Below are 24,355 nucleotides of genomic sequence, written 5' to 3'. Positions count from 1 at the left end.
GTGAGCCATTATGTAATCCATTTTTACATAGACCCTGGGTACAGCATTGTATATTATATGTCTAACAACTTTTCCAATATGCTCAGAAAAATCTCATTGAAGTATCTGAAAATGAAACTAGCATTTTAATTTGTATTGAAACAACCCTCTACATAAATACATGGACAATTATTCTGCTACTGTGGATCTACATGTTGATATTCAGATCTACACTATTGGTTTAATATAGTCCCCTTTAGGCTTCCATACAGCCTGGTTTAGCTTAAATTCATGGAGACATTCAAGGCATTTGTATGCAGAGGAAATGATGTACCTTTAACCTCTTAGCTCCAAGAACGGCACCCACCCACTAACCATTGTGTGCATATGCTGAACTCACAGCAGTATCTGTAGATTGTCAGATTCCACCTCTTGCTCTGTGGGATGGGGGCAGAGCAGATGCTGTGACAGGAAGTTACTAACGTGGTCCAGATGTGAGGACAAGAGACCACCTCCGACACAGCTGGAAAATGTGAACGACTACAGGCAGCGACTGCAGACGGACACAGGATCGCTGCGATAAAGAAAGCTCTATCAAATGACATATGTTCATGTCATTTTAGCAGAAAGTGCAAGACACAAACAAGATTGAGGTCTTTCCTGAGCCTGTCTCACTGCAGAGGACCACGCAGAATTTTGATCAGAAAATTAATTTTAAGTGATAGACATTTATTAAAAGTTCAATTTTGATATTCTACATAATACATGATCAATGACTTCCTACACTAAGTCAAATTATCCAGTCCACATGTAACTGCCCTCTAGTGTTCAAAAAGATGCAATGCAAGACAAAAAAGGGCAAAGGCAGCCAGTCAGACACTATTTTGACAACAGTGCTTTTTTTATTAATTAGTACACATGAATTTCACTTTGAAAGACATACAAGTAATAAAGCATGAAAGCTGAAATTGTTGATTAATAATTGAACTTTTTTAGACAACATCAGAGGAAAGTAACCTATAGAATAGAAAGGTACCCAGAACCTATTGGGCATTATCACAGAAAATGGTCCAATCAACATTGACATAGAGGCATGGCTAATGGCTTATTGTTTGGGCTGCTTTGTTTTCCATTAACAGTGTTTCTACAGATTGGAATGAACTCCGTCCAGAGAGCTGCATCCACCTCAGAGCAAAGCCACAGACTTTAAAGTCTCCCGTGTCCACAGCTTTTACAGTCCATTAAAGCTCATCACTAATCCTCGTCTTCATCAATTAAGACCATCTTCCGTCTACGCTTCACAGGAGCAGAGATATCCTCCTGCTCTGAATCTGCATCACTCTTTGTATCCATGTCCATGGCAGTGGAGGAGTCCTTTTCTGTGTAGAGAGAACTGTGTTAATGCTGCAGTTCACTAAGGATTAAAGATCACTTACATCACCATGCATACCTACATGTTAGTGGATGGGACAAGTACAAATACATTTTGCTCGAAGATGGTTTCTGTTATTTTAGGTAGTTATAATCACACTGAGTGTTTCTGATTAGTTTGGTTTAAAACTAATAAAACAGCAGCTCCACACCACAATCACTACTGCACATCTTCTGCCTCCAAATCGTGTCGAAAGTGTTTATGGATATTTCAGCTTCATTTTAGAACACCGGGGGGAAGTGGAGACACGTCCTCCACCTTTAAACACAGTCTAGGTCTTAAATACATTAAAACACCAGTGTTTAAATAGGTTTCAAACAAAAGGAGTAAAATACCATTCTCTTCCTCCTCCTCATCATCGTCCAACACTCTGCTTCTTTTAGCTGAGTTCTTCTCTTGGGACCTGATTTGATTAAAGTAGATGTATTCAATTTAAAATAGAAATTTCTCAGCTGTGGTTTGGCTTATCTGATAAAAAAATACAAAGGGGATAACTCACCTCTCAGCTGTACTTTCTGTCTCCTCCAGGGAGGTGAAATCTGATACAGAAGCTAAAAAAACCCAAATGCAATCTTAATGCTCGACCAATTAGCAGCAGATTTATATCTGTATATAGAGCATATACATATATATATATATATATATATATATATATATATATATATATATATATACACACATAAAAACACAGGCGTCATGATGAAATTTACATTTCCAATTCAAAGTCAAAACAACAGTTGAGTCTTGCAGTGGATTTCTCTTATTTTCTTGGGAAATTATGTATATTCTCAGGAAATCAAAGCATAAACAGTGACTCACTTCTGATACAACATTCCTGGCTGCTTGACTTGCCAAAGCAGGTTGTTGCTGAGGTAAATTTAATGTGCAGCATGTAACGTAATGCTTACACTAAGTGAGAAAGCTGTAATTAACTGGTGTCATCTGACACCACAAGGTGACGATTGTGCAAGTCCCACACATACCTGTATGCTCAGTGGTGTCGTTTTTCCTTTTTCGTGCGAGCAGCAGAGCTCTCAGAGCCTGAGCTCTCTGTTCACCTGACACCTCTCCTTCTTCCTCCTCCTTCTCCTCCTCCTCCTCCAGGTGTTTTTCAGTTTGACTCGTTGGCCCGTCCTGCTCTGCAACAACTCTTGGTTCGTCCTCTCTCGGAGTGAGAGCTGCAGCTGCACTGCGGAGCTGGGATGCGCTGATCTCTGCTGGGATTCTCCAGAAAGTTTCCTGGATATCAAACATTAACTCTGTTAATTACCTCCACCTAGGAGGTTATGTTTTCACTGGCATTGTTTGTTTGTCAACAAGATTATGACTATGAATTTTGTGGAGGGTTAAGACGTGAACCAAGGAAACTTTGGATCAGATCTGGATCAGGAGACAGATACAGGAATGTTTTTTTACTTTACTTCTCTTTCTCAGAGAATAATTAATGGAGCTGGGGGAAAGATATTTATAAACATGTGAAAGTTGGTACAGATTCAAATAAAATCTAGTGGATCTAGTGATTTAAAATGGTGGTTTATAATAAAGAGAGTGATGGGCCTTGGTGGAGGGGTGCCCTTCTAGTTTATTTTTTATATGATGTCTTTCTTATTCTATATTATTAATCATCTTGTTATTTTATTTTACCAATGCAACAAAACAGGAACAAGTGACAGCACTGATTTGGTGATGACATCATAAAAAAAACACCTGTTCATTTGCCGGTGCACGCATCCCCAGTTTGCGTAACAGCCTCTGGATGCTCTTGTTGTCCATGGCGTCCTCATTGGTCTCAGTCAGGGGGACCAGTGGCACAGGCTGGGAGAAACCTGGACAGCAACGATTTCATTTACTCACACTTAACTTCCACCAAACCTAAAACAACTTTCAATCAATTAAAGAAATGAAGTAAATGCAAAATGTTTGCACTTACCATCTTCTTCACGGTCATTTGCGGTTCTGTTAAGACAATTCTGTAGCCACAACAGAGGTCCAGACATGCCTGATAAAACATGAAATCAGTTTATAATTCATGTTGTCCAAGAAAGTTTGAAAAAATAATTCATAGTCTTCCAAATACTTACTGAATTATCTGATAAAAAACAGACTCTAGCATCATCTTAAAAAATACATTTTATCCAAAAATTCTTATTAAATATTTGACATTCCAGCTTTTGCCCATTTGAATTTAAATAAAGTGAAGAAAGTAAAGTGGTAAAACTGTCTAAGAAGTTTAGTCTCACCTCCCTGATGCAGAGCAGTGACCATGGCGCCTACATCAGCTCTCCTCTCCACTGGGGTGTGCGCGCTTTGGCTCTTTCTCATGACATTTTGGGATTTTTCCCTCTCTTGCTCTTCATCTTCCTCACTCTCTTCAGACTCATCCTCTTCATCCTCTTCCTCATCTCTGTCCATAGAATCATCCGGAGCACCTTGTGTTAGTTCTGCCAGGAACTCTTCTTCAGTCTGTGCCAAAAAAAACAAGTTCTCCATTGTACAGATGCCATTTCTTTAAAAACACTGGATCACAGGAAGCTTATATTTTGATAGTCTTCACATACTTTATCTTTTTTACAGTCTTATCTTAAAAAGACATAAGTACCATACATCTAAAATAACGTTACCATTCTTTTTCCAGAGCTCTTCCCGTGAGCATTACGACTTCTCTTCTTATAGAGTTCTCTTCTCTCAGACACCAGGCCCATGCTGAGCAGCTTGTCCACCACACGTGCACGGGACCGCTTGGCCGTGAGCTTCTTCAGGAGATTACCCAGCACATCTGTGAGAGTACAAGAGAGTCAGGACCATGAAGTGTTCCTGAGACTACAGGGACTGGAACAGAGGGGACAGGTACAGTGAAAGGTCACTTAATTCTCTCATGCACCACATAGCGAATTCAGTACCATCAGAATCTTTGTACTCCTCAAACAGCATCTGCAGCTCCTCCTCTTGCTCCTCAGTCCAAAGCACAATGCGGGTACCAATCCTTTGGGAAAGAGAAAAATGCATCAGTACAGATTGTTAACCTTGTAAAGCCTTTCTGCAGAATATTACTCTCCATATTCTTTGTGGAGGACATACTTCTGTTTCTTCAGTTCCTTAGCGTTGTCCACCAGACCCATACGCACCAGCTGTGTCACGACCTGCCGCCGAGTTCGGGTGCTGTCGCTGAGTAATGGCAGCAAAGTCTCCACTATGTCTGGCACTAGACACAAGAACAGTGAGTGGCAGAATCTATGCATAAGTACATAGCGTGAAACTTAATCATATAACACAACAAACAGAAACGATGTGGGAACAATAACAAAGAGTCAACCTCCAGAATGACGGTGCTCCTCATAGAGCTTGCGCAACTCCTCTTCCTCCTCCTCAGTCCAGGCTTGTTTCTTTCCCTCTCTGATATATGGAGAGAGACACAATTTCAAATAGCAGAAACCAGGATCTACTCATTTGTTATATATTACAGTATTTACTTTGTTTGATTCACTTAAGAGTTTAAGAGACATGTATTTAACTACATTGGAAAACAATTCACCTTCAAAACAAAAAACAGATGAGACGTGACACGCAGGAGATCAGGGGTAAAGTGACGGAACAATCCAGATTTATGACCAGACATCCTCGCTTATAATAAATACATGTGATCGTCAGTTTGTGTGTGACGAATGACAACTAGCCTAAAAAAAAAATCCTATGGGAAACACTGCACATATTTCGTTAACATTGCACCATAGGGCATTTTTCAACATTTTCACTGTTTTCTCAGGGAATAATTCATGGATCTAGGTAGAAAAAAAAAAAATCAGGCACATTTAGGGAACTTATATCCGAGTGTATTAAACTTGGGGAAGCTAGATTGGATTTAAAGGGACTGTTGTGCCTTGATAAAGATATGTGCTCTACTGAGTGCTATTCAAGTTGAATAAATTGAATCAAAGCTCATTTGTGACCAATAACTTAGTAACAAAGGTAAATTTTACATAAGACAAAAGGTGGAAACAAACTCTAACAATAAAGAAACACAAAAAAGGGAGAAACTGACCCTTCTTGGCTGTAGCCCTCTGTCATCTCACGTACAGCTCCCACATTTTTCCAGAACAGCAGTTCAACATATGCCTTGTTGTTTTGTTTTGCCAGTGAAAAGAAACGGTTCAGGACATACTTGGAAAAGGTCACCAGTTCCTGTGAAGGACAGAATGAAAGGTGAATCTTGGATTTAATGTACTGTACAGTCTATGTCATCAAAAACTTTTTATTCTTTCTCCTATCTGGGATTACTGTACCCTGTAAGCAGCTGCAGCCGGGTCACTCAGGATTTTGTTGAAAAGGTTGAACACCGACAGCTGGAAAAGCAGGGCGTCCATTTTGAGGTCAAAGGCCAGGCGGTGCAGCATTCGAGCGATGCAGTGGTTTGTGTGAGGAGAGTTTTTTGAGTAGGATTTTAATAGGACAAGGTATGGATGCACAATATTGGGGCTGGCAAACCTGAGAAGGGTAAAATTATTAAAAAGGTCACAAAGTTTTTGAAGAAGCATTGGAAAAAGTATCTGTCATGAATGTTGTCCTCAAAGTTAGTGCAACTGTTTCGCTTACTTTTTGAGGAAGTCTAGAAAGTTAAACTCGGTTTCAGAAACTTGGACAGACTCTAACTCTTCTTCTTCTAACTCTAATCCATCATCATCCTCCTCTACCACAGGCTCAGGAGGAGAGGAACCTGAAATGACAAGGTAACGTTTGAACGCCACATAGATGCTCTGGTACAAAGTAGAGCTGCAATAATTTGTCAATCGAAAGAAAATTGGTCTCCTAGTAGTTTAGTGGTAAATTATTATCAAGAAAAAAAAAACGGAGGGAACAATTCTCAAAATAATCATTAAATGTAGCCTAAGTTAGTACAAAGGGTCATTATTGTTTTACTTGGCAGGTTGGCGTGCAGGATCTGTTTGAGCAGCTCCAGTTCCTCCTCAGGTTCCACATCAGCTGAACCAAACACGTCTCCCTCCGGCCACACCTCTCTGAGGACAACAAGAGGACAATCTTAAATTAACAAATATTTTGGACTGTTGGTTCGGAAAAATCAAGCATTTTCAAATGTCTGTCAGAACTGTCAGCAAAAAACAAATAAAAAAAATTGTGGACAGATTGATTGTTAATAAAATTAACTGAGTCTAACTGACCTGGCAGCACGCAGCAGTGCCAGTGCTTCTGGTCCCAGTCGAGCCAGCAGGGCGTCCTTAACTCGTACCATAGCCTCAGTCCGCTGCTCCTCAAGAGGAGTTTCAGATGTTGCATCGAATGGCACAATTCTTTCAGTCAAAGACTCTGACAACTGTGCACAGCAAAATAGAAAAACATTTTCAAGTTTAGAAAAACTCTCAGATGTGAAATACTCCTGTGTAGAATGTGCCTCTGATAATCTTCCTCTAAAACACGACAAAAATTCAGACGATAAACGCTCTCTGCTCCCTCTTGGAGACAAATCTTACACCGACCTGAAACCCTGAAGACTTCAGCTCCTCCTCCACAATCCTCCAGCTTTCCGCGAGCGCTTCTGGAGTAGTGTCTGGATTTGGAAGATTTTTATCACCTCGAGACTTTCTCCGCCTCACCTTCTTCCTCTGCAGAGTAACCACAGATACATAATAATCATCTAAGCAGGTGCTAATGGAAAACATAAACACATGCACTGGAAAACTAACAGAAGAAATTACCTGAACCATCAAGTTTTTGCGACCTTTGCAGAAACGTTCCAACATGCGCAAGAAGAGATGAGTCGACTCCACCAAGTCTTTGAGGTAAGAGTGAGGCTGTTTGGTTTCATCAAACTTCCTCAGCAACGTCAGAAAAATCTCCCTGTATTCCATCAGGTAGAAGATGTTACCTAGAAGGTTACAACAAATAGATGAAATGATAATTTTGACACATTAAATATCTAAAACAAGAATTGAAATCGAATAATGTCTTTGCTGTATAAACAAATCCTTATTTGAAGCAAAATGGAATGATGAGAGAACATGTGTCAACTGTGCTTTGAGTCCAGTTAGCCCCAAAACAGGCTGTATATCACATTCAATTCCAAATTTAAGGTCTTTGAGCATCTTACTTTTAATAACATTAGAACTCTGACGGATGCTGTCATCCTGTGAGCGATCCATCTCATTCACAGTCAGCAGCAGCTCTTGATATGCCTTCAGAGCCAAGTGCATCCTAGAGAAGAAAAAGAAACATCAGTCTGGGCCCATACGTTTTTCTTAACACCTGCCAACAAACATTTAAATGCTGAAGAGTTGAAACAACATCTAAACCACAACGTTGTCAGGAATTCAGACTTTAATTGTATTGCTTATTATGCAAAGGTAACTTCGTGGTTGCTTGAAAAATACACAGAGACACAGTTATGGTATGAATTTATACTCAATAACAAGTCCGGTTGTTTTGTGGTTTAGGTTCAACCTGTGTCACTTTATAGATTTTGCCATAAACCTGACGTCAACCCTCAGGTTGACGAAATGTTTGCAGGTCTGCTTCAGAGTGATCTTCTTACCTGCGGGACCAGGATGTGGCCTCTTTGCGGTCGGTCAGCAGCATCTCATAGTAGTTGGTGACGTTGCGCTCAATGAAGTGAAAGGCACGGATGGAAATGGTCTCAGAAACCAAGTCAGCACGGAAACCGTTGCCACGATTGAAGGCCATGAAAAAGCTGAGGGCCCAGAGGTAATAGGTTTCATCATGTTGCTGAGTTTGCTCTCGAATCAGACTTTCCTGTGGAGGACAAGAGGAAACAAGTCAAAAACCAACTAACTCCAACAAGAGAGTGTAGGATGTCAATGGTAAATAAACAAAACTGCTGTTTGACTTTTTCTACAAAGAAAAAATATAATACAATGACTCATTCATGACACTGAGTCTTACCTTGACCAGGTACATGAGGTGATTGTAGCAGTTCTCCAAGAAGTCCATGCAAAACTCTTGTAGGAAGAGTCGCACGTTTAAGGCAGAACGCCGTTTCTCCTTACATTCCTTGGCCTGTCGATTCCTCTTGGGAACCCGTCTCACTGCTTTGCCTGTGTCATGAGTGTATTGTTTGAACTAAGAAACAAAAACATACAGACTTGTATTAAAATCACTTGTGTTAAGGTTGTGATTACTAGGATTTCTTCACATGACAGACGAGTGGAGTTACATTATGAAGATTTCTGTGATAGATCACATCTTTGTCTCCGATTGCCTTGAGACCTTGGACAACATAGGATCCTCCAAAGCGAGAGTGTCTGAAAGAAAAAGATCATCACAAAAACTGTCACATAGAGCAAACAAATATTTTTCAGTCTGGTAGTCATTCTTTCACTAATATCTCCAACAAACATACTTGTTATTGTCTGTACTTGGTTTGTTTTATTTCTATTTTCCTTACTATGTAAAGCAGCTTTAAGTAACTTGAAAAGTGTAAAGGTTATTATTTTAATAAAGCTGAGTTGAATCTACACTTTATGTCCATTGTTCCATCTTGTAACCTTGACAGTAAAGAACATCTTGTGCGTCACCTGGTTCCTCTTTGTAAAGTGCGAGACCGTTTCTCTGCGTGCTCCTTCTGCCTTAACGCCTCCAGCTCCTGACAGTCTCTCTTCTTCTCCTCCGTTGAACGAGCCTGACCGGCGCTCACCAGAGCCTCCGGGGTCTGCAGGAGAGAAAGAGGAGGAGCTCAAACACAGAAAACAGCTGACAATCTTTATGTGAACAACATCAATATATTCAATCTAACCTGGTCTCTGAACATGAGGGAAATGATTTCCAACACATGCATGCTCCACTGCTGCTCACTCTGTGATGACGCCAGGAACTTTACCAGGTCATCAAATCCGCTCATGTGAATGGCCCACAGCAGCCTGTCGTGGATGCTGGCATCATCATCCACTTTCTACAGTGAAGGGAACAGACAGAGTTTGGGGAAGGAGGAATTAGAGGTAGCTGAGGTGAAAGAAAAACCAAGAGGTTTGTCTTGATGAGAAGGGTTAGGGTCAGACCTTCTCTTCACAGGGGTCTGCAGGTACATGAAGCACATTCCTGACCAGAAGCAGGATCCTCTCGATCAGTAAGTTATCCTCCTCCTGCCTCTCTTCCCAGTCCTGACAGAGAAAAACACCAACAAATAGAAGTATTTTATAATCTAGTCAACAGGCAGGATGGAGGCAAAGATGATTACCAGTAAAACACTCACCAGTTGCAGAAGGTTGTACAACGTCTCACTTAAAATGCCAAACACCTTTTCACTGGCAAATGCCTGAAAAGAAAAAGGACATTGTGCTAAATCCTACACCACAATGTTTACTGTATAAATATACATATAAAACATAAAATATAGAGTGATTTTACAATTACATGAGGACAGGTACCTCTTTGTAGGCTTGTAAATGAGATGTGACTTGCAGAAAGTGATGTCTAAACACAGGGTCGTCAGGGACTTTACCAAAGCAAAGCATAGCAGGTTGAGTGAGGTTGACCATGAGCCTGAGAAAAAGCAGATAGGAGTCATATGAGCAACATTCTTTATCTTATTTTTCAATTAACAATTAACAACTACAGCTTCCAATCAAAACTGAAAAAGAAAATGGCATAACATTGTAATGTGAGATTTTTTTTACCTGATAGAGGCATCAAATAAGGCTTTATCTTGTCCATGTTGAATGATAATAGGCAGAAGGTCATTCTGTACTATCTGGCCTGCACCCAGCTCCTGGCGGACATCACGGGTATCATCTTCATGGCGTAAATACCTGATCAAGTCTTTCACACTCTCTGCAATATAGACAGGGAACAGTTAACCAATGACTGATTTTAATGCAAAAAGATAAATATCTTTTTCGTCTTAGTAAATAAATATTTGAACACTTCAGACAACTCACCCAAACAATCTATTTCCTTGTGATAGGTGTCACCCTCCAGATAGCCAAGAGCACTGCAAGTTGCCAGAAGTTCACAGTTCATCCTGAATACGTACATACACCGTCAGCCAGCACAAAGGAAAAGGTGAGAAGGACGAAGACACAAATGTTCAGCATCTCAAAATCAAGACAACAGCTGTTTTTTACAATACGACAATGAATAAACTGTCTAACAGAAGTGGACCTACACTGTCAACAAGAGATGTAAACATGCAAAATGAATCATATTGTGATTGTTTTCATTGAAATATAAGTCACAAGTTAAGCAGGAATTCTGTAAACAAGCATGATCTCTTGTACATGGAGCTTATGATTTGAAGGCCAGGGCATCTCTGTAATACTACGATCTATAATTGTCTGTTGTGACACATTTTACCTTTGACCAAAAATTGCATGTCCCCTTTTTTTCCACATCAGTTATTATTGGTAATAATCATGATTATAATAAAATTATAATTTCTACCGAGTTTATAGACTGATTGTTGCTCCTGAGTGAATGAGCAGAAAAAAATGATGATAAACAGCAAAACATTTCACAAATCTGAGGTAGAACAACAGTTAGTTACAATTTTGAGGTACTTGTACTTTAGGTACTTAATTGTTTGTACTATTACTACAATAAAATTCTGAGAAAAATAATGTATAATCTATTTTTCTGGTCAATTCAATATAATTCAGAATATTATCTAGAAATAATGATTATTATGGTAGATTAAGATGAGACTGCCTGATTGCAGCAGAATATGAAGGAGTAGAATTTGTTCCACTCTCAGCTGGAGCATTAAAGAGACGTGCAGGTGAAAGCAGGAACAATGTAACATGACATTAGTTTACATGAGCTGCAGTATGTGCTCCACTTGTTGCTAATGTTATGTAGCCGCTGGTTAGCTTCGGTTGCAGCAGCCTGACTTCGGCGCGCTGGGACTTCCGGTCCGCTTCAGAGAACAGCACAGTTACCTGCAGGTGTGAGCGCTGCTCCTCGTGAGTCGTGTTCAGCAGCTGGAGGAGCTCAGTCTTTGAGAAGACGTGTAGCGATGGCGTCAGTCTGAAGTCTCTGACCTGACCGAGCAGACAAGTCTCGCGCCAACACACCGGATGCAGAATGTCGTCACCACCGGTGATAGTGACACCCTCGGTTTTGTATTCCAGGCAGCACAAACCCGGGCTGCGACACAAGGAGCTTCATGGATCACATGACAGAGGTCACGCTCTGATGGAGAGAGTTGCGATTGAAGCCATGTTGAGGTTTGGATAGGCCTGACTTTGTGAAGTCACTTGAATTTGCTTGCAGTTTGAGCTAAAGTGTTGCCTGAGAAGTTAAACTAGGTACTCTTCACATTATACGGAAGCTATGGCCCCCAGAGGTCCCAAAAGATGTATCTTGTGCATTAGAAATTGTTCCTTGAATATTATAATTTGTGTGCACAAGATTTAAAAAAAACAACTTTCCCATCTCATCCCAGGATGCACTGCGGGTCGGTGTCGAAGCATTCAACATGCTTGCTGTTCAACCTAACAGTGAACGAAATGTATTTTGAAATCGAATCAAGGGGCAGTCAAATGTTCTTGGCATGTCCAACTTCAGCTCTGTTGTCAGGCTAAAACAGTAAGTGTCTTCTGTTGACAAGACCGTCTCATTTCAATTTGGCCTTCACGTTATACTCAACCTACGAAGAAGGCGGCCTTCGTTGGCCGGGTAGACTATGTTCTCCAAAGGGTGCAGCCCCTGAATTGAGACACAGCAACTGTCAGATACCAGAAACAGTAGAACATGCATATGTTTACTGCAGGAAATGTGGAATGGAAAGAAAGGACATGACGGAGGAAATGAAAAGTGCTAACAGGAGCAGGTGCACAGGTCATTGACTTGACTGGAGTGTGATGGCAGTGGACAAGGCAGGAAGCATTGTTTAATTTTCTAAAGAAAACTGGACTGAAGAGGAAAATCTGAAAACATCTAAAGGGAAATCACTCCAGAAGATGGCTGTATTGCAACTTCATGGATTTAAGCTGCAGATGAACCCCAAAGAAGAAGAAATGTGTAAATCCTGCAACCGTTCTGATCCACGCTTATGTAGAAGTCATTCCACTGGCAAGGAATGGGTGATGCATGATCATGGAGTGAACTACTAAAGGTGAAGAAGTTTTAGGCAGCCTCCTGAACTACCAGACGTCTAAAGCCTAAGAGAAGAGAAGCCACGTACAGGTATTATATACTTTTTTATAATGAGCTGTCTTAAGATCCATTATAAAATGTTGTATATTCTATATGCTCAAAACAACGTATCTGCATACAGAGTTGAGTTGAGACTGACAATTAATGCCTTAAATACCTGATTAATAAAAAAACGGTTCTTATAAATAGTCTGGACACAGGCCTTTACATGGAGCTAATACCCATGCCATGGTAGTCACCTATAAGAAGAGTACAGGTTTAAACCCTGTTGTGTTTTCCACTCAGTTCAGAATTCACTAATATAATTAGCATGACTCAATAGAGCACATATCTCCACCAAGGCCAAACAATGATTGAAAAAATCCTGCTTGATACACCTCTGCATTACGTTTTAATGGGTTCTTCCCAGGCTCAGGCGTAATCCCTCCACTAAATTTGGTAGAAATTAGTTTGAGTTGTTTTTGCATAATCCTGCTGACAAATAAATCAACAAAGAGACACAGGAAAAAAAACATTTCCTCCTTGAAATAACTGTCCTTTCTTCTAGCCATAGACCAGTGGAAGTGAGATGCTCTGTTTTGTGATTGTCCCTGAAAGCACCTGACTGACTTGACAGCATATGAGTGAAGGTTATGCCCACGTTTTAACACAACATTAATTGTAATTGATTCACTCGTCATAAGTGGAATGACAAAACAACACAGATTTGCTCCAATTAACTTTATTTGCACTTACATATTTATTCTTCAGTGTTGCCAGATACACACAGCATTGCAAAGCACATTCAGCCAAAGTCTTGTCAGTTGGTGACAGTCGTATTTTAACTGTCAAAATTTCCTGTCTGCTATGTGTATTGATGATCCATGTCTTTATTGATTTGTTGATTTGCACATTAAGAGGATAGCCAAGCTTCTAAAACAAATGCCAACAAGTGAATCTATTCTCGATCTGTATTTTGAGGTGTGTTGAGTCAGAAGGTTGATAAGCACAGTCATATCTACGACTCAATCTTCTAACATCCTGCAACTAACCTAGTTATTTTAGCCTGTAGTTTGGATATTGTAGCCTGTAGTGTAACACGCTGCTATAAATGTGTGGTCGTCTAAGCACTCCACAGGATTGCACTGTAAATCAAGGCCTCGGGTGGTACGTTAATAAAGTGGTTTGTGTTAGCAAAAGTTGGGGGCTTAAATAGCACCAAGGTGACACCGTCTAAAGGAATTCATTCAACATTGCACCTACACTGAGACTCTTTGCTCAACAGATAAACACATAACTAGTGGCAATGAGGACTATATATATATTTATCAGGTTCTTTTTTCGAATTGATTTTTTCTCTTTTTTTAATGTTTGTTTTTCTACGATGGCACTGGCCTTCACATTCTCTAACCAGATTCCATCTAGTCCTCCTTATCCTCCTTGTCGGTTCCATCACTGCGGCCTGAGTCTCTCTCCTTCTCCTTCCTAGACTCCTTCACCACCTGACAGGAAAAAACTGTCAGATTAGCTCAAATATGTTTTCACATTTTTTAAAGTAATATTTTGTATGTTCCTCACAATATCCATAATGCAAATAATAGTTATTTTCGCATTATGTCTTTTCATTTTCTATAAATTGTTGTACCTCTCCATCTCTAGTCTCAACTGTCTTTATCAGCACAGTCCTCTTGCTCCCGCTGTCTGGAGTTTGTTCATAGTCTATGAAGAGTGAGATTAAAGTGCTGCTGAGTTTTTTACATGAAGATACATTTGCATTCCACAAATAGATTTTTTCTCTGTTTTTGATGGTTTCAGTGGTTTGACGTATAATTGAAATAAATTAAAAAGAAGCCCTGAGACTGTGAAATGAGATATGAGGTATGAGAAACTTAGAATCTTACCTCGGTCTCCAAAGTGATTGCTCATACCGATGTTTAAGATGGGGACAGTAATCCTAAACAGAAATATGAGATTATGGATTTATTTACTAACCTGTTATGATAAAAGGAATTTGCTCTATTGCTCTGAGGTTTTTAACTGAAGTACGTGTAGATCAAAATCAAAGAAAATGCTGTTCAAGGCTTTCTTTTATGCTTTTTATCACATCTTGTATATTTGTAAGTCTATGGAATGGAACATTTCTGTAAAAACCTGTACTTGAGACACGGAATGTTCTCCCTCACCTGCTCTCCTCCCCCTCCAGCAGTTTACGGTAAGTGGCGATCTCGATGTCCAAAGCCATTTTCACATTGAGGAGGTCCTGGTACTCCCTAAGGTGGCGAGCCATTTCCTCCTTCAGATGGCGGATCTCGTCCTCCAGTCTGCCCACGCTGTCCTGGTAGTTGGCAATCTCATTGCCAAACTGGTCCTCCATTTCACGCATCTGCCTCAGCAGAGCTTCATTCTGAAGACCACAACAGCACGTCACCAAATGAGAAATTGTTTTCTCATTGATAACACCACATAAGTGATTGATATAGAAAATCAACGAGTGGTTCTTGGCCTCACCGTGTTCTTCACAGCATCAATTTCACAGTTGAGGGACTGAATCTGCCTCCTGGACTCATTGGCCTCCTGCTTGGCCTGCCTCAGCGCGTCAGTGTTGCGCTTTGCAGACTCAGTCAGATCGACAAACTGTCAGGACAAAAGATGAAATACACTGGAATGAATGTGTGTTCCTGTGCTCCTGTTATTATCTGTCATTTTAGCTGTCTGCCTACCTTGGACTGGTACCAGTCCTCTGACTGCTGCATGTTCTTTGAGGCGATGGTCTCATACTGAGCCCTGATGTCCCTCAGGGCAGCAGTTAAATCAGGCCTGGCGCTGCTGTCCACCTCCATCTTCAGCTGCTGGGTCTGGACACTCACTTGTACATCCTGGATCTCCTGGTGATAAAGAACAGGACACAAATGGACAAAATTATTGTCAGAAAGCCCAAAAAGTCAAAGCAAAAAATTACTCGTGCACACTTAAACACAAACATTTATTCAGGTATGAGGAGCTAGTTTAGCACCTTGCATCTCATCGTCTGTATCCAACAGTTTATAACACAATGAGTGTAAGAGCGAAGGGCTCCTTCTTAAAGTCAATTCATATGCTGATGACTCTCATCTGATCTTTTGCTGATTCTTTGTCTGCATGTCTTGCAGATATTACTAAAATCATACATTTTCAAAAGGCATCCAAGTAGAACATGTTGTGTGGTACAGAATGAATGACTTGGTCAGCTAATCACTGGGATGATCATGTTTGTCATCACTACAAGGGAGTCAGTCGTGTAGGACCCATACTGCACATGCAAAAGTTGAGTGTTTCAATAATGGTTGTCTAGATAAGGAAAACTCCTAAAAATGAATTTTCCAGTAATATGTTGACAGTGAAGTGCAGAAGTGATAGATTCACTTACTTCATCATGGAGCTTTTTCAGGAATTCAATCTCATCCATCAGAGACTCAATCTTTCTCTCCAGCTCCAGACGAGCCAGCGTGGCATCATCCACATCCTAGTAACAGGAAACAAAACACAATTTGTTGTTTGTTGCAAAAACTGCTGCAAATTTTCCCTTACACTTAATTGATTTTACATTGCATTATGCTTAAATGATTATATAAGTTCTGCTTATCTAAAGGTTAAATGGTTTGGAAATGAAACTCTGGGTGATGATTGATAAAGATTTGTCCAAATATTTGGGGTGTAAAAAAATTCTCATTAAAACATAAAAACAGCCAATTGACAACAGCTAGGGTACATTTGATTGATGTGATTGTTTTACTTGTACAAACCATGTGTGCAGGAAAGTGCCTTAACAAAAAAGTTTTTCTCTCAATAGAATTTCAGAGGACACTAATCAGTATGTTGATCGTGGTCCAATGGGATGAGTCTTTACCTTACGGAAGGCAGTCAGGTTGTTCTCAGCATCTGCCCTCTTCTGGGCTTCTTCATCCAACCTTCAGAACAAAGAGAGAGACATTGTGTCGAGTTTCTGTCCCCCCCAAAAAAACGTGTTGAGTTTTTTTTCCCCTCAAAGAAAATCCTTTCTGTCGAAGGTTGCACCAGGGCATCAGCTGGCAAAAAGCTTTCTGGATCAATTTGTTAATTCACTGTCCTGTAAAAGGGGTTTTGGGAGAGCACCCAGTGGAATCAGCAGCTGCTCCTTTCAACTAATGTGGTTTCCCCACAGTTCAATAAGGTCAACCACACTCACTCAATAAGGTTATGTACACACACTTCCTCTCTTTTTATAGATATAAAATATCAATTGTCTGATGTGCTTTAGCAAACTGAGATACTGCCAAAAGCCAAAATGTAATTTCTTGCTTCTGCAAAGATATTAAAATAGATATTTTATTTGATTTCAGCTCTGACTTCTCATCATTATGCTTCAGCAAACTTACAAAGTTACAATTTATGAGTTGCTGCAATGACTCATCACAAATGATATTATCAGAATGTAGAGTTTTTGTCATTCTCTCCTAATTATATTTTTCTTCTGATGGTTGGTCAATATCTGGATATGCCTCCATCTGTCCTGTCTGACAGAAGTCATGCTCGGGAGTGGACATAAAGTAGATTAGTGGGGAAAGCATTACATGGTGGGGCCTGCTCCCTCATCTTTAATTCATGCTGTGTTACGTGGGGCCCTTTTGTCCTAATGGGGTCCCTGGCACCATACCATCAGCAGAGAGGGACACTCACACCTAATGGAGTCATTGAGTCACATTGATTTTTCCTGACGCTGTTCTTACCACGCCTGATACCCAACCTCTCTTCCTCTGGTCCCATTTCCTCTCGCACTCCCCTCCCCGCTCCTCAGCTGGCCCCACCCTTTGTCTGGCCCATCCATCCTGCTCCTCTGTGATCTCATGTCCCTTCGTGCATTCATAATTGTGCACGTTTCTAAGTCTAAACATTTATGTGAAATATCATTCATCATTTTCCTTATTTAAATAGTTTGTAAGTAGTGTGTTATACTATTTCTGTTGGTTCTTATCATGTCGTGGTCATCACCATGTTTCATGTTGAATAGGGCCTGTAGAAAATACATTCAACAGACAGACACTCATACATGGAAACAGTCTGATAGACATGATGCAGTGCAGTGTCCTGCAGCACGTCATCGCATTATGGCATCCAGTCTGCTGATGTGCCACGCCCTACTCAACCATAATTACCGCAATCAAGTGGTTGGTGCCTATAGGAAATCTCTTCCTCCTTTGTGCTTACTGTTGACTAGTAGCAGTATATCTCAACCACGTCAATGACAGCTGTGAGCAGCCTATGGCTCCATGTTATATAAAGTATAAAAAACACAACAAGGTAATGTGGAATCAAGAGGAGAGGTACACTGGGATACTATAGAGTTGTACAGCAGGCAACTTTCTCTGTAGCTCTATGTACTGTCATGGTTTTTAATTTACGTGGAAGAGGGTCAAACAATTCCTCAAACTATTTTATAGTATTCTTACCTTATCCTTCAGTCATCCTAATGTCTCCTTCATGCACAAACTATCTATCAATCTGTCTATCCCAATCATTTCACTGATATATCCACTCATGAAACTGATCTTCATTTTACACTTTACTTTCTTATCTGATCGTGCTGGTACCAACCTCTGCTTGAGCAGAACCAGGTCCTCAGCCAGGTTGTCCCTCTCCATCAGGTACTGGTCCCTCTCCTTGCCGACAGCGTCAAGCTGGCGCCGCATCTCCCTCATCTCCTCCTGGCATAGATCTGAGATGCGGTTAGGCTGGCCGTGCTGCTGCTGGCCCTTGAACTGGTTGAGCTCCTGCTGCAACACACCGTTCTGCTGCTCCAAGTAGCGCACCTTCTCAATGAAGCTGGCAAAGCGGTCGTTGAGGTCCTGCAGCTCTGCCTTCTCATTGTTGCGGGTGGTCAAGAACTCCTGGTTGATGGCTTCAGCCAAGGTGAAGTCCACCTTGTCGTAGGAGAGGCGAGGGGGCTGAGCGGTGGGGCGGGAACGCTGTTGGTGGTAGCTGGTGGAGCGGGACGTTACCACAGGTGATGCTGAACGCATGTAGCGTCCGCCGGACTGGGAGATACGGGTAGACACAGGAGAGTAGGAGGACATGGAGATGGGGTGTGGGCTTCCAAAAGTGCGCCTGTAGGAAGTAGAGGTTTGCATTGAAGAGTGGCTCATGGTTGATCTCCTTCTGTTCTCTATTGCTGAGGAAAGGTGGAGCGTTGAAAGCTCTGTGAGCAACAGGACATCACACTGAAGACCGCAGGGGTTTTTATGCACCCGAGTTGGCTATCCCATCATCCTGACGCCTCCCCTTCCCTCATTTCTCCTCACCCCACCCACATGAACTCTTCTTTCCTCAGTCACACATCAGCGTACAGGCTTTGGCCACTCCCTACCCTTCACAGATCGTCTCTGCCTCTCCCCGTGCTACGTCTTACTCTCCGCCTTGACAGCTCCACCCTTTTAACCAGAGCACTTGGCAGGTGGCCAGACTGGCTTCTACGTTACTGCTTTGATAACTAAAGATGTCTCCTCAAGCCCACCCCTCCTCGCCTCTCTGATTTACACCCTCATTGACGCTCAACTCAATCGGTCAGTCTTCCTGTTCTGATTGTTATTTCTCCAATATAATTCTTGTACACCATGTATGATTTTTTTTTTTTAACGTTTTATACTTCACTATTAAATATATGTGTCAAGAATGCTATAATCAGGTTTACAATAAGTACATGTGAAATTTTATCCTAAATTGAATCACATGGACACATCGATATGATTTGGGGGTTATTTTCTCTTCTCTATGTCTCCCTCCCTCTCTCCTCTCTGTCTCTCTCTCCTTTTACAGTAATGGAATACTTTATTGATATTCTGGGCGTCTGGGGCAGAGCCATGACTCTGCAGTTATTCTATCCTTTTCAAATGCAGTAGATCCAGTAATGCCTGTTTGAGCTGTCAAATAACTCTAGATATTTTCAAGAACAAGGTTCTTTTTGTTGTAGGTAATGCAAAGTCATGACTCCGAGGTTGCTTCTGGATCAGAAAGTAAAGATGGGAGAGGTCACAGGATAGTGACTGTTGTTATAGCGGGTGCATGAACTCAATGACTTACAGAGCGCAATCTCCAGGAAGCCATTATCAACATTTTTATTGGTTTGAGTTTAATGTGACTTTGAAAGCAATCATTTAATTAGCCGTTGCTGTCAAGGTTGCTGTAACAGTGCAGTCAGGCAGGACTCAAGCACAGAACGTCTGAGGCGGTGAGGTTACTTTTGGTGGAATAGGAGGGTCTTACAGAGGGATCGTGGAGGAGCCAGCAGGTGAGTTAGAAAGGCAGGTAGATCGACCAGACTGACCAAGAGCTGATGACACAGGCATTGCTGTGTCTCAAAATTAAATACTTCAGTTAGTACTCTCAAAGGTAATGCTTTAGAGTACAGCCTGAAATGTAACTTTTTGTACTAACACTAAACTTGCACAGTACACATACCAATAAATAAGTATTGGTATGTGTATGTATGTACTGGGGAATAAGATGTGGAGTGATGGAATAAGGTGGTAACAATTCAGGATCTTACAGAGAACCTTGCATTAAAAGGTGTGATGTGAGTATGAAGTCTAATTGTAAGGCTGATCAGCAAAGAACAAGTTTTGATATTCCAGAGTTTGCTCTTGAAAGTATGAATAAACCACTGAGAGAAACAGTAAAGCTGGTTTCAGACATACAATGAACTTTTGATATTCGCTTGAAATATTCCAGAAAGGAAGTATTTCTCCCATCCCCCAAGTAAACAGTCCAGAGAATGAGTAGAAGATGCAGAAGATGTCAACTTGGAAAGACAATGAGTTTGCAGAGCTTTTGGTGATAAGGGCCAACGCCGTGGTCGATATGCTGTAAATAAAAATATGTGATTTCCTCAGAGCCTAAGAGATTTTTTTGAACACATCTGATCCAGACAATATCCTGCTGCGGTCTTTGTATGAGGCAAATCCGGAAAATATCCAGATTGTGCGGACACTTTCCGGAATTCATGTCTGAAAATGGCTTCAGTTATTATGCAAGACGACATGACAATCACACTATTCCATGCTTATATTTTTGGTTCAACTTTTTATGTATATTGTTGAAAGATTTTTACAAGTACATACAATGCAAGTTATTTTCTGCAGTGCATGTTCCTCACAAGATCCTCGCTAGCATTGTTAGAGAAGCCTGTGTGTGTGTGTGTGTGTGTGTGTAATATCTGTAGTCATTTTAATTCAGGTCTGGAGACAGGCTACCAATCCAGTAGAAAGTTGACGTAATACTGAGCATGCTCCGTGTTGAATGGGTGTGGTACTCTCTTTCCCTTTGTGTTTCCAGTGAAGCTTGTTGCCTTTAATATTGTACATATATTCTTTATTAGAGGTAAAGCAACACACAACCAGATGTAACATATTGTGTCACAGTTTTGTCTTTCAAATACGACCTCACTTTTACAAATCAATTAGCAGTTTCTATTCTAACCGGCACTGAACACTTTTTCCTTATGAAATTTAATCTTGTTTTGTTTTTTTTCTTAATGGCAGTTACACATTGTAGTATAAACAGAATAATCTTTTTTCTGTCGGACATTCATAAACGCTCACTTCCACACTTTTCTGTTCGAGGTCTGCATGGACAGATCTGGCTCTCTGTGTAATAAATGTGAGTCTTTTCTCTGTAATCTAATCAACCTGCTTCATGGTAACTCTCTCCTCCCCCTCCCTCCTCCTCTGTCTCACGCCCTGTCTCACCCTCTCTGCACAAAGCACATTTCACTCTCTATTATTTTTCCACATCCTGCTCCAACCTGCCCATAAGGCCTCTGTCACAGTTTTAGACCTGTTTCAAGATGACATTTGCATACCTCCACTCTATTAACAATATTTATGTCAGTCACACAGATGCATAAGCAAAAAATATTCAACTCAATGATTCTTGTCTGGACTATATCAGTAATACTAACCCTCAGCCAGATGTTACAATTAGCAATTGATCCTTCTGGTTCTCCAAGAATTCCCGTTGGGGCCATAAATTCAATCATGCTGCTTCGACAGTGTCAGGCTACAGTATCAGTTCCCTTTGCTAGTAGTATGTGGGTTGTCTCTGTTATATGGGAAAACGGTATAAACTTGTGGATATAATTTAATTTAAATGGGACAATTGATTAAATTCTTGAACCTTTTAGTTTAAGTTTTGTGTGTGGTCAGAATTAAAACTGCAAACATGACATTACAAAAGAGTATGCATGTATGTTAAAGAAATGGTCTATTTTAAAAGTGTAATTTAGTACATTCAGTACAGCAGTATATTTCTGCCACTATGGCACACTAAACTATCCACTGCATTATATTTTCTGATGCAACCAGAGAGAGGCACTGAGGTTGGGGCGGCTGTGGTTCAGGAACCAGAAGGTTGGGGGTTTGATCCCAGGCTCCTCCGGTCTGAAAGCCGAAATGTCCTTATAGGCAAGACAGTTCCCGAAAAACTGCCCCTGACAGCCGTGCAGTGTGTGAATGGTGTGAAAAAGCATTTTGCATCATATGAATGTGTGTGACTGTGACCAGTACTGTAAAGTGAGAGGATGATAAGACTAGGAAAGTGCTATATAAATTCAATCCATTTAAAATACAGTTTAAGGTAGAGATATGTTTGACAGGAAGCAACAGCATGATAATATTCTGTATATGCTGATCATGGGCAGCAGCGTGTCGTCACTAAAAGGCCCAGTAACCTGACCATTTAAAAACCAGTCAGCCTTTAGCTGGAATTAAAACATTTCAGCCAATGATGCTGCACTGCTATTGCTGTGACCTATAAAAAGCTGCAGGGTTGGTAAGATCCGGAGGAGCTGTCAGGGCCGAGATAGAGATCATCTGTGAAAAATGATGGTCTCCCAGCAGAGCTGTTGGCTTCTGCCTTGGCTGCAAAACACATCTGGAGTGAACGGAGATGACTGAACAGCACTTGGTACATGTGACCAAGAAACGTGTTAGCAGTCGAGAATGATTAATGGCTGTGTTTGCTAATGACTGCAATTGATCACTGCAGTGTAGAAGGATATTCACATGGAATACTTAAGTAAAGAGAGCTCAGGGCCAGATCATCAAGTTACAGACCCCTGGGTACAAATGTTTTATGGGCCCTGAGCCAGGATTCGTTTTTCTTTGTTTAAAGGTTCAGTGTGTAGAATCAAGTGACATCTAGTGGTTAAGTTTCATGTTGCAGCTGAACACCCCTCACCTCACCCTCTGCTTCCAAACATGACAGAGAACCTGTGGCAGCCTTCAGTTGTAATTAAAACCTTGTCCAGTTTGGATGACATGAACATGGCGGCCTCTGTAGAGTGGACCCGCTCCTGATGTAAATATAAATAAATATAAAATATTTAAATATAAAGATCCATTCCAGAGTACAGAAAACAACAATTTGTACAATTTAGATGAAACACACTAGTGAAAACATTACTAGGATTATTTTATATTACATTTCTGCCAATAGATCCCTTTCACTTAAATTGTACACACTGAACCTTTAATAAATCAAACATAACAAATGGAAAAGTTCTAATTTATTATGGAGAGCACTGTACTTCATTAGGAAATGAATAGTAACCATTGAAAGTAGTCATTACAACTTGGCTTTAAGCCTAAAAGCATTTGATGTCAAAGGGAAGGCAAAGCAGCCGCAGCTTTTCTTTTTCATGATGATAATTCCTGTCTATCACATAAAGACTGAACAAGGTCAAAGAAACTTGCATTGTGCAATCACAGAAAAATTATTTGCCTGTTGTATCTCTGTAGTTATAGTAGTTATCACTTTGTCGCCCATCTGTTGAATCAACTCCTGACATTCAGATGCAAAGTGTTGCCCTTCAGTCCATACTCATCTGGAGATCCAATTGAAAGACAGCCATGTTTGCCTCAGAAATGAAATGTTTCAGCCTCAGCACCTCTCATCAGTACCACCTGTCTCCCTTCAGCACTACTCAAGCGTTTACAGTCTCACTCAGTCTGAGTGCATGATGAAGATCAAGGCAGAAGTAGAGTGCTCAGAGCTTTTCTCATGTTCGTGTTAACGTTTGAGGTGTTGCCAATCAGCCACACATTGATATTTCACACTGGTATATGAACTAGTTGCATGATACTTTTTTCACTACTTGAGAAATAACCAAAGTCCACATAAGGATACTGGCTGGATTCTTACTTTTTGGGGAGTGAAAGGCAACAGGCCCTTGATCAATAAGGACATGTACATCCTTCAGATTAGTTAGTGTTCTTGCACAGCATTATTAAAGTTAATTTTGTTTAACAAAACATTTGCTAACTGATTTCACACTTTGCTGCAACGACTCTGGTTTGTTCCCCCCGATTTTTTGACTAGTGTCAGATTGGGGGGTGACATCAGGGAGAGCAAGTCAAACTGTTATGACGATGATGACTTCACCCCACAGAAAGCACATTATGAAGAAAAAAACCCACGCTGATACAAATTAACTTGTGAAAGAGAGTTTTGCTGAGAAAATCACAGTTGATTTCTTATCTCATAGAGAGAACTAAATTAATCTTTAATTAATCTACAGTGGTCCAAATTTTAAATCAGTTCTAAAAAAAAGATTTCACTCTAAACTCCCACTCATGCTGACCGTGTTATCAAGGAAAGACCTGATCTCTTTTAGTTCCCCATTAGTCCACATGTTTTTGCTGTGTCGGCCAGACCATGGCTTCTTCCATTAAGGATTTTGCTGCAGTGACGTCAGCCTTTTTCTCCTGCACTGCAGTGTGTCATATGATGTACATGTAACCAGCAGCTCTTTGTCTGCTCAGTGCACAAATGTAGTCAGCAACA

At 40.7% G+C, this 24,355-nt stretch overlaps 2 protein-coding genes across 4 annotated transcripts; both read right to left on the bottom strand.

The window, feature by feature from the left end:
- Positions 1-846: 846 nt before the first annotated feature.
- On the bottom strand, positions 847-11,445 carry timeless (timeless circadian clock). Of its 3 annotated transcripts, XM_020086749.2 has the most exons (30): positions 11,308-11,445; positions 10,312-10,394; positions 10,051-10,204; positions 9,802-9,916; positions 9,627-9,689; positions 9,433-9,534; positions 9,171-9,326; positions 8,953-9,086; positions 8,592-8,679; positions 8,321-8,497; positions 7,953-8,170; positions 7,512-7,615; positions 7,120-7,289; positions 6,901-7,026; positions 6,586-6,737; positions 6,326-6,423; positions 6,002-6,122; positions 5,692-5,893; positions 5,451-5,590; positions 4,725-4,804; positions 4,490-4,613; positions 4,312-4,394; positions 4,033-4,187; positions 3,652-3,874; positions 3,342-3,410; positions 3,119-3,237; positions 2,395-2,650; positions 1,911-1,962; positions 1,747-1,814; positions 847-1,358 (listed from the first exon to the last, which is right to left on the bottom strand). In XM_020086749.2, exons 2-30 carry the CDS (start codon positions 10,391-10,393, stop codon positions 1,234-1,236), a joined length of 3,756 nt encoding a protein of 1,251 aa, XP_019942308.2. In that variant the 5' UTR covers position 10,394; positions 11,308-11,445; the 3' UTR covers positions 847-1,233. The 3 variants fall into 3 exon arrangements, with proteins under 3 accessions (XP_019942308.2, XP_019942306.2, XP_019942307.2); XM_020086747.2 differs by lacking the exon at positions 11,308-11,445 and having other exon boundaries at positions 10,312-10,408; XM_020086748.2 differs by lacking the exon at positions 11,308-11,445 and having other exon boundaries at positions 1,096-1,358; positions 1,911-1,950; positions 10,312-10,408.
- Positions 11,446-13,231: 1,786 nt separating this feature from the next.
- prph (peripherin) lies at positions 13,232-18,794 on the bottom strand. Its single transcript, XM_020086750.2, has 9 exons — positions 18,116-18,794; positions 16,392-16,452; positions 15,912-16,007; positions 15,226-15,390; positions 15,014-15,139; positions 14,689-14,909; positions 14,407-14,459; positions 14,151-14,224; positions 13,232-14,007 (listed from the first exon to the last, which is right to left on the bottom strand). The coding sequence occupies exons 1-9, from the start codon at positions 18,661-18,663 to the stop codon at positions 13,927-13,929; spliced, it is 1,425 nt and encodes a 474-aa protein (XP_019942309.2). The 5' UTR covers positions 18,664-18,794; the 3' UTR covers positions 13,232-13,926.
- Positions 18,795-24,355: the final 5,561 nt, after the last annotated feature.

Source organism: Paralichthys olivaceus, chromosome 2 (genome assembly GCF_024713975.1).
Source record: "Paralichthys olivaceus isolate ysfri-2021 chromosome 2, ASM2471397v2, whole genome shotgun sequence".
Taxonomy (NCBI): domain Eukaryota; kingdom Metazoa; phylum Chordata; class Actinopteri; order Pleuronectiformes; family Paralichthyidae; genus Paralichthys; species Paralichthys olivaceus.
This window is presented reverse-complemented; position numbering and strand designations above follow the sequence as displayed.

What these genes read in the sequence shown, in the direction of transcription:
- prph (XM_020086750.2), bottom strand. Translation starts at nt 18,663, where the DNA reads ATGAGCCACTCTTCAATGCAAACCTCTACTTCCTACAGGCGCACTTTT. An exon ending in AGGACTGGTACCAGTCCAAG is followed by an intron (nt 15,140 to 15,225) that starts GTAGGCAGACAG and finishes TTGTCCTGACAG; the next exon opens with TTTGTCGATCTGACTGAGTC. An exon ending in TTGATGCTGTGAAGAACACG is followed by an intron (nt 14,910 to 15,013) that starts GTGAGGCCAAGA and finishes TGTGGTCTTCAG; the next exon opens with AATGAAGCTCTGCTGAGGCA.
- timeless (XM_020086747.2), bottom strand. Translation starts at nt 10,408, where the DNA reads ATGTACGTATTCAGGATGAACTGTGAACTTCTGGCAACTTGCAGTGCT. An exon ending in GCAAAAACTTGATGGTTCAG is followed by an intron (nt 7,027 to 7,119) that starts GTAATTTCTTCT and finishes GTTACTCTGCAG; the next exon opens with AGGAAGAAGGTGAGGCGGAG. An exon ending in GAGGGCTACAGCCAAGAAGG is followed by an intron (nt 4,805 to 5,450) that starts GTCAGTTTCTCC and finishes TCCATATATCAG; the next exon opens with AGAGGGAAAGAAACAAGCCT.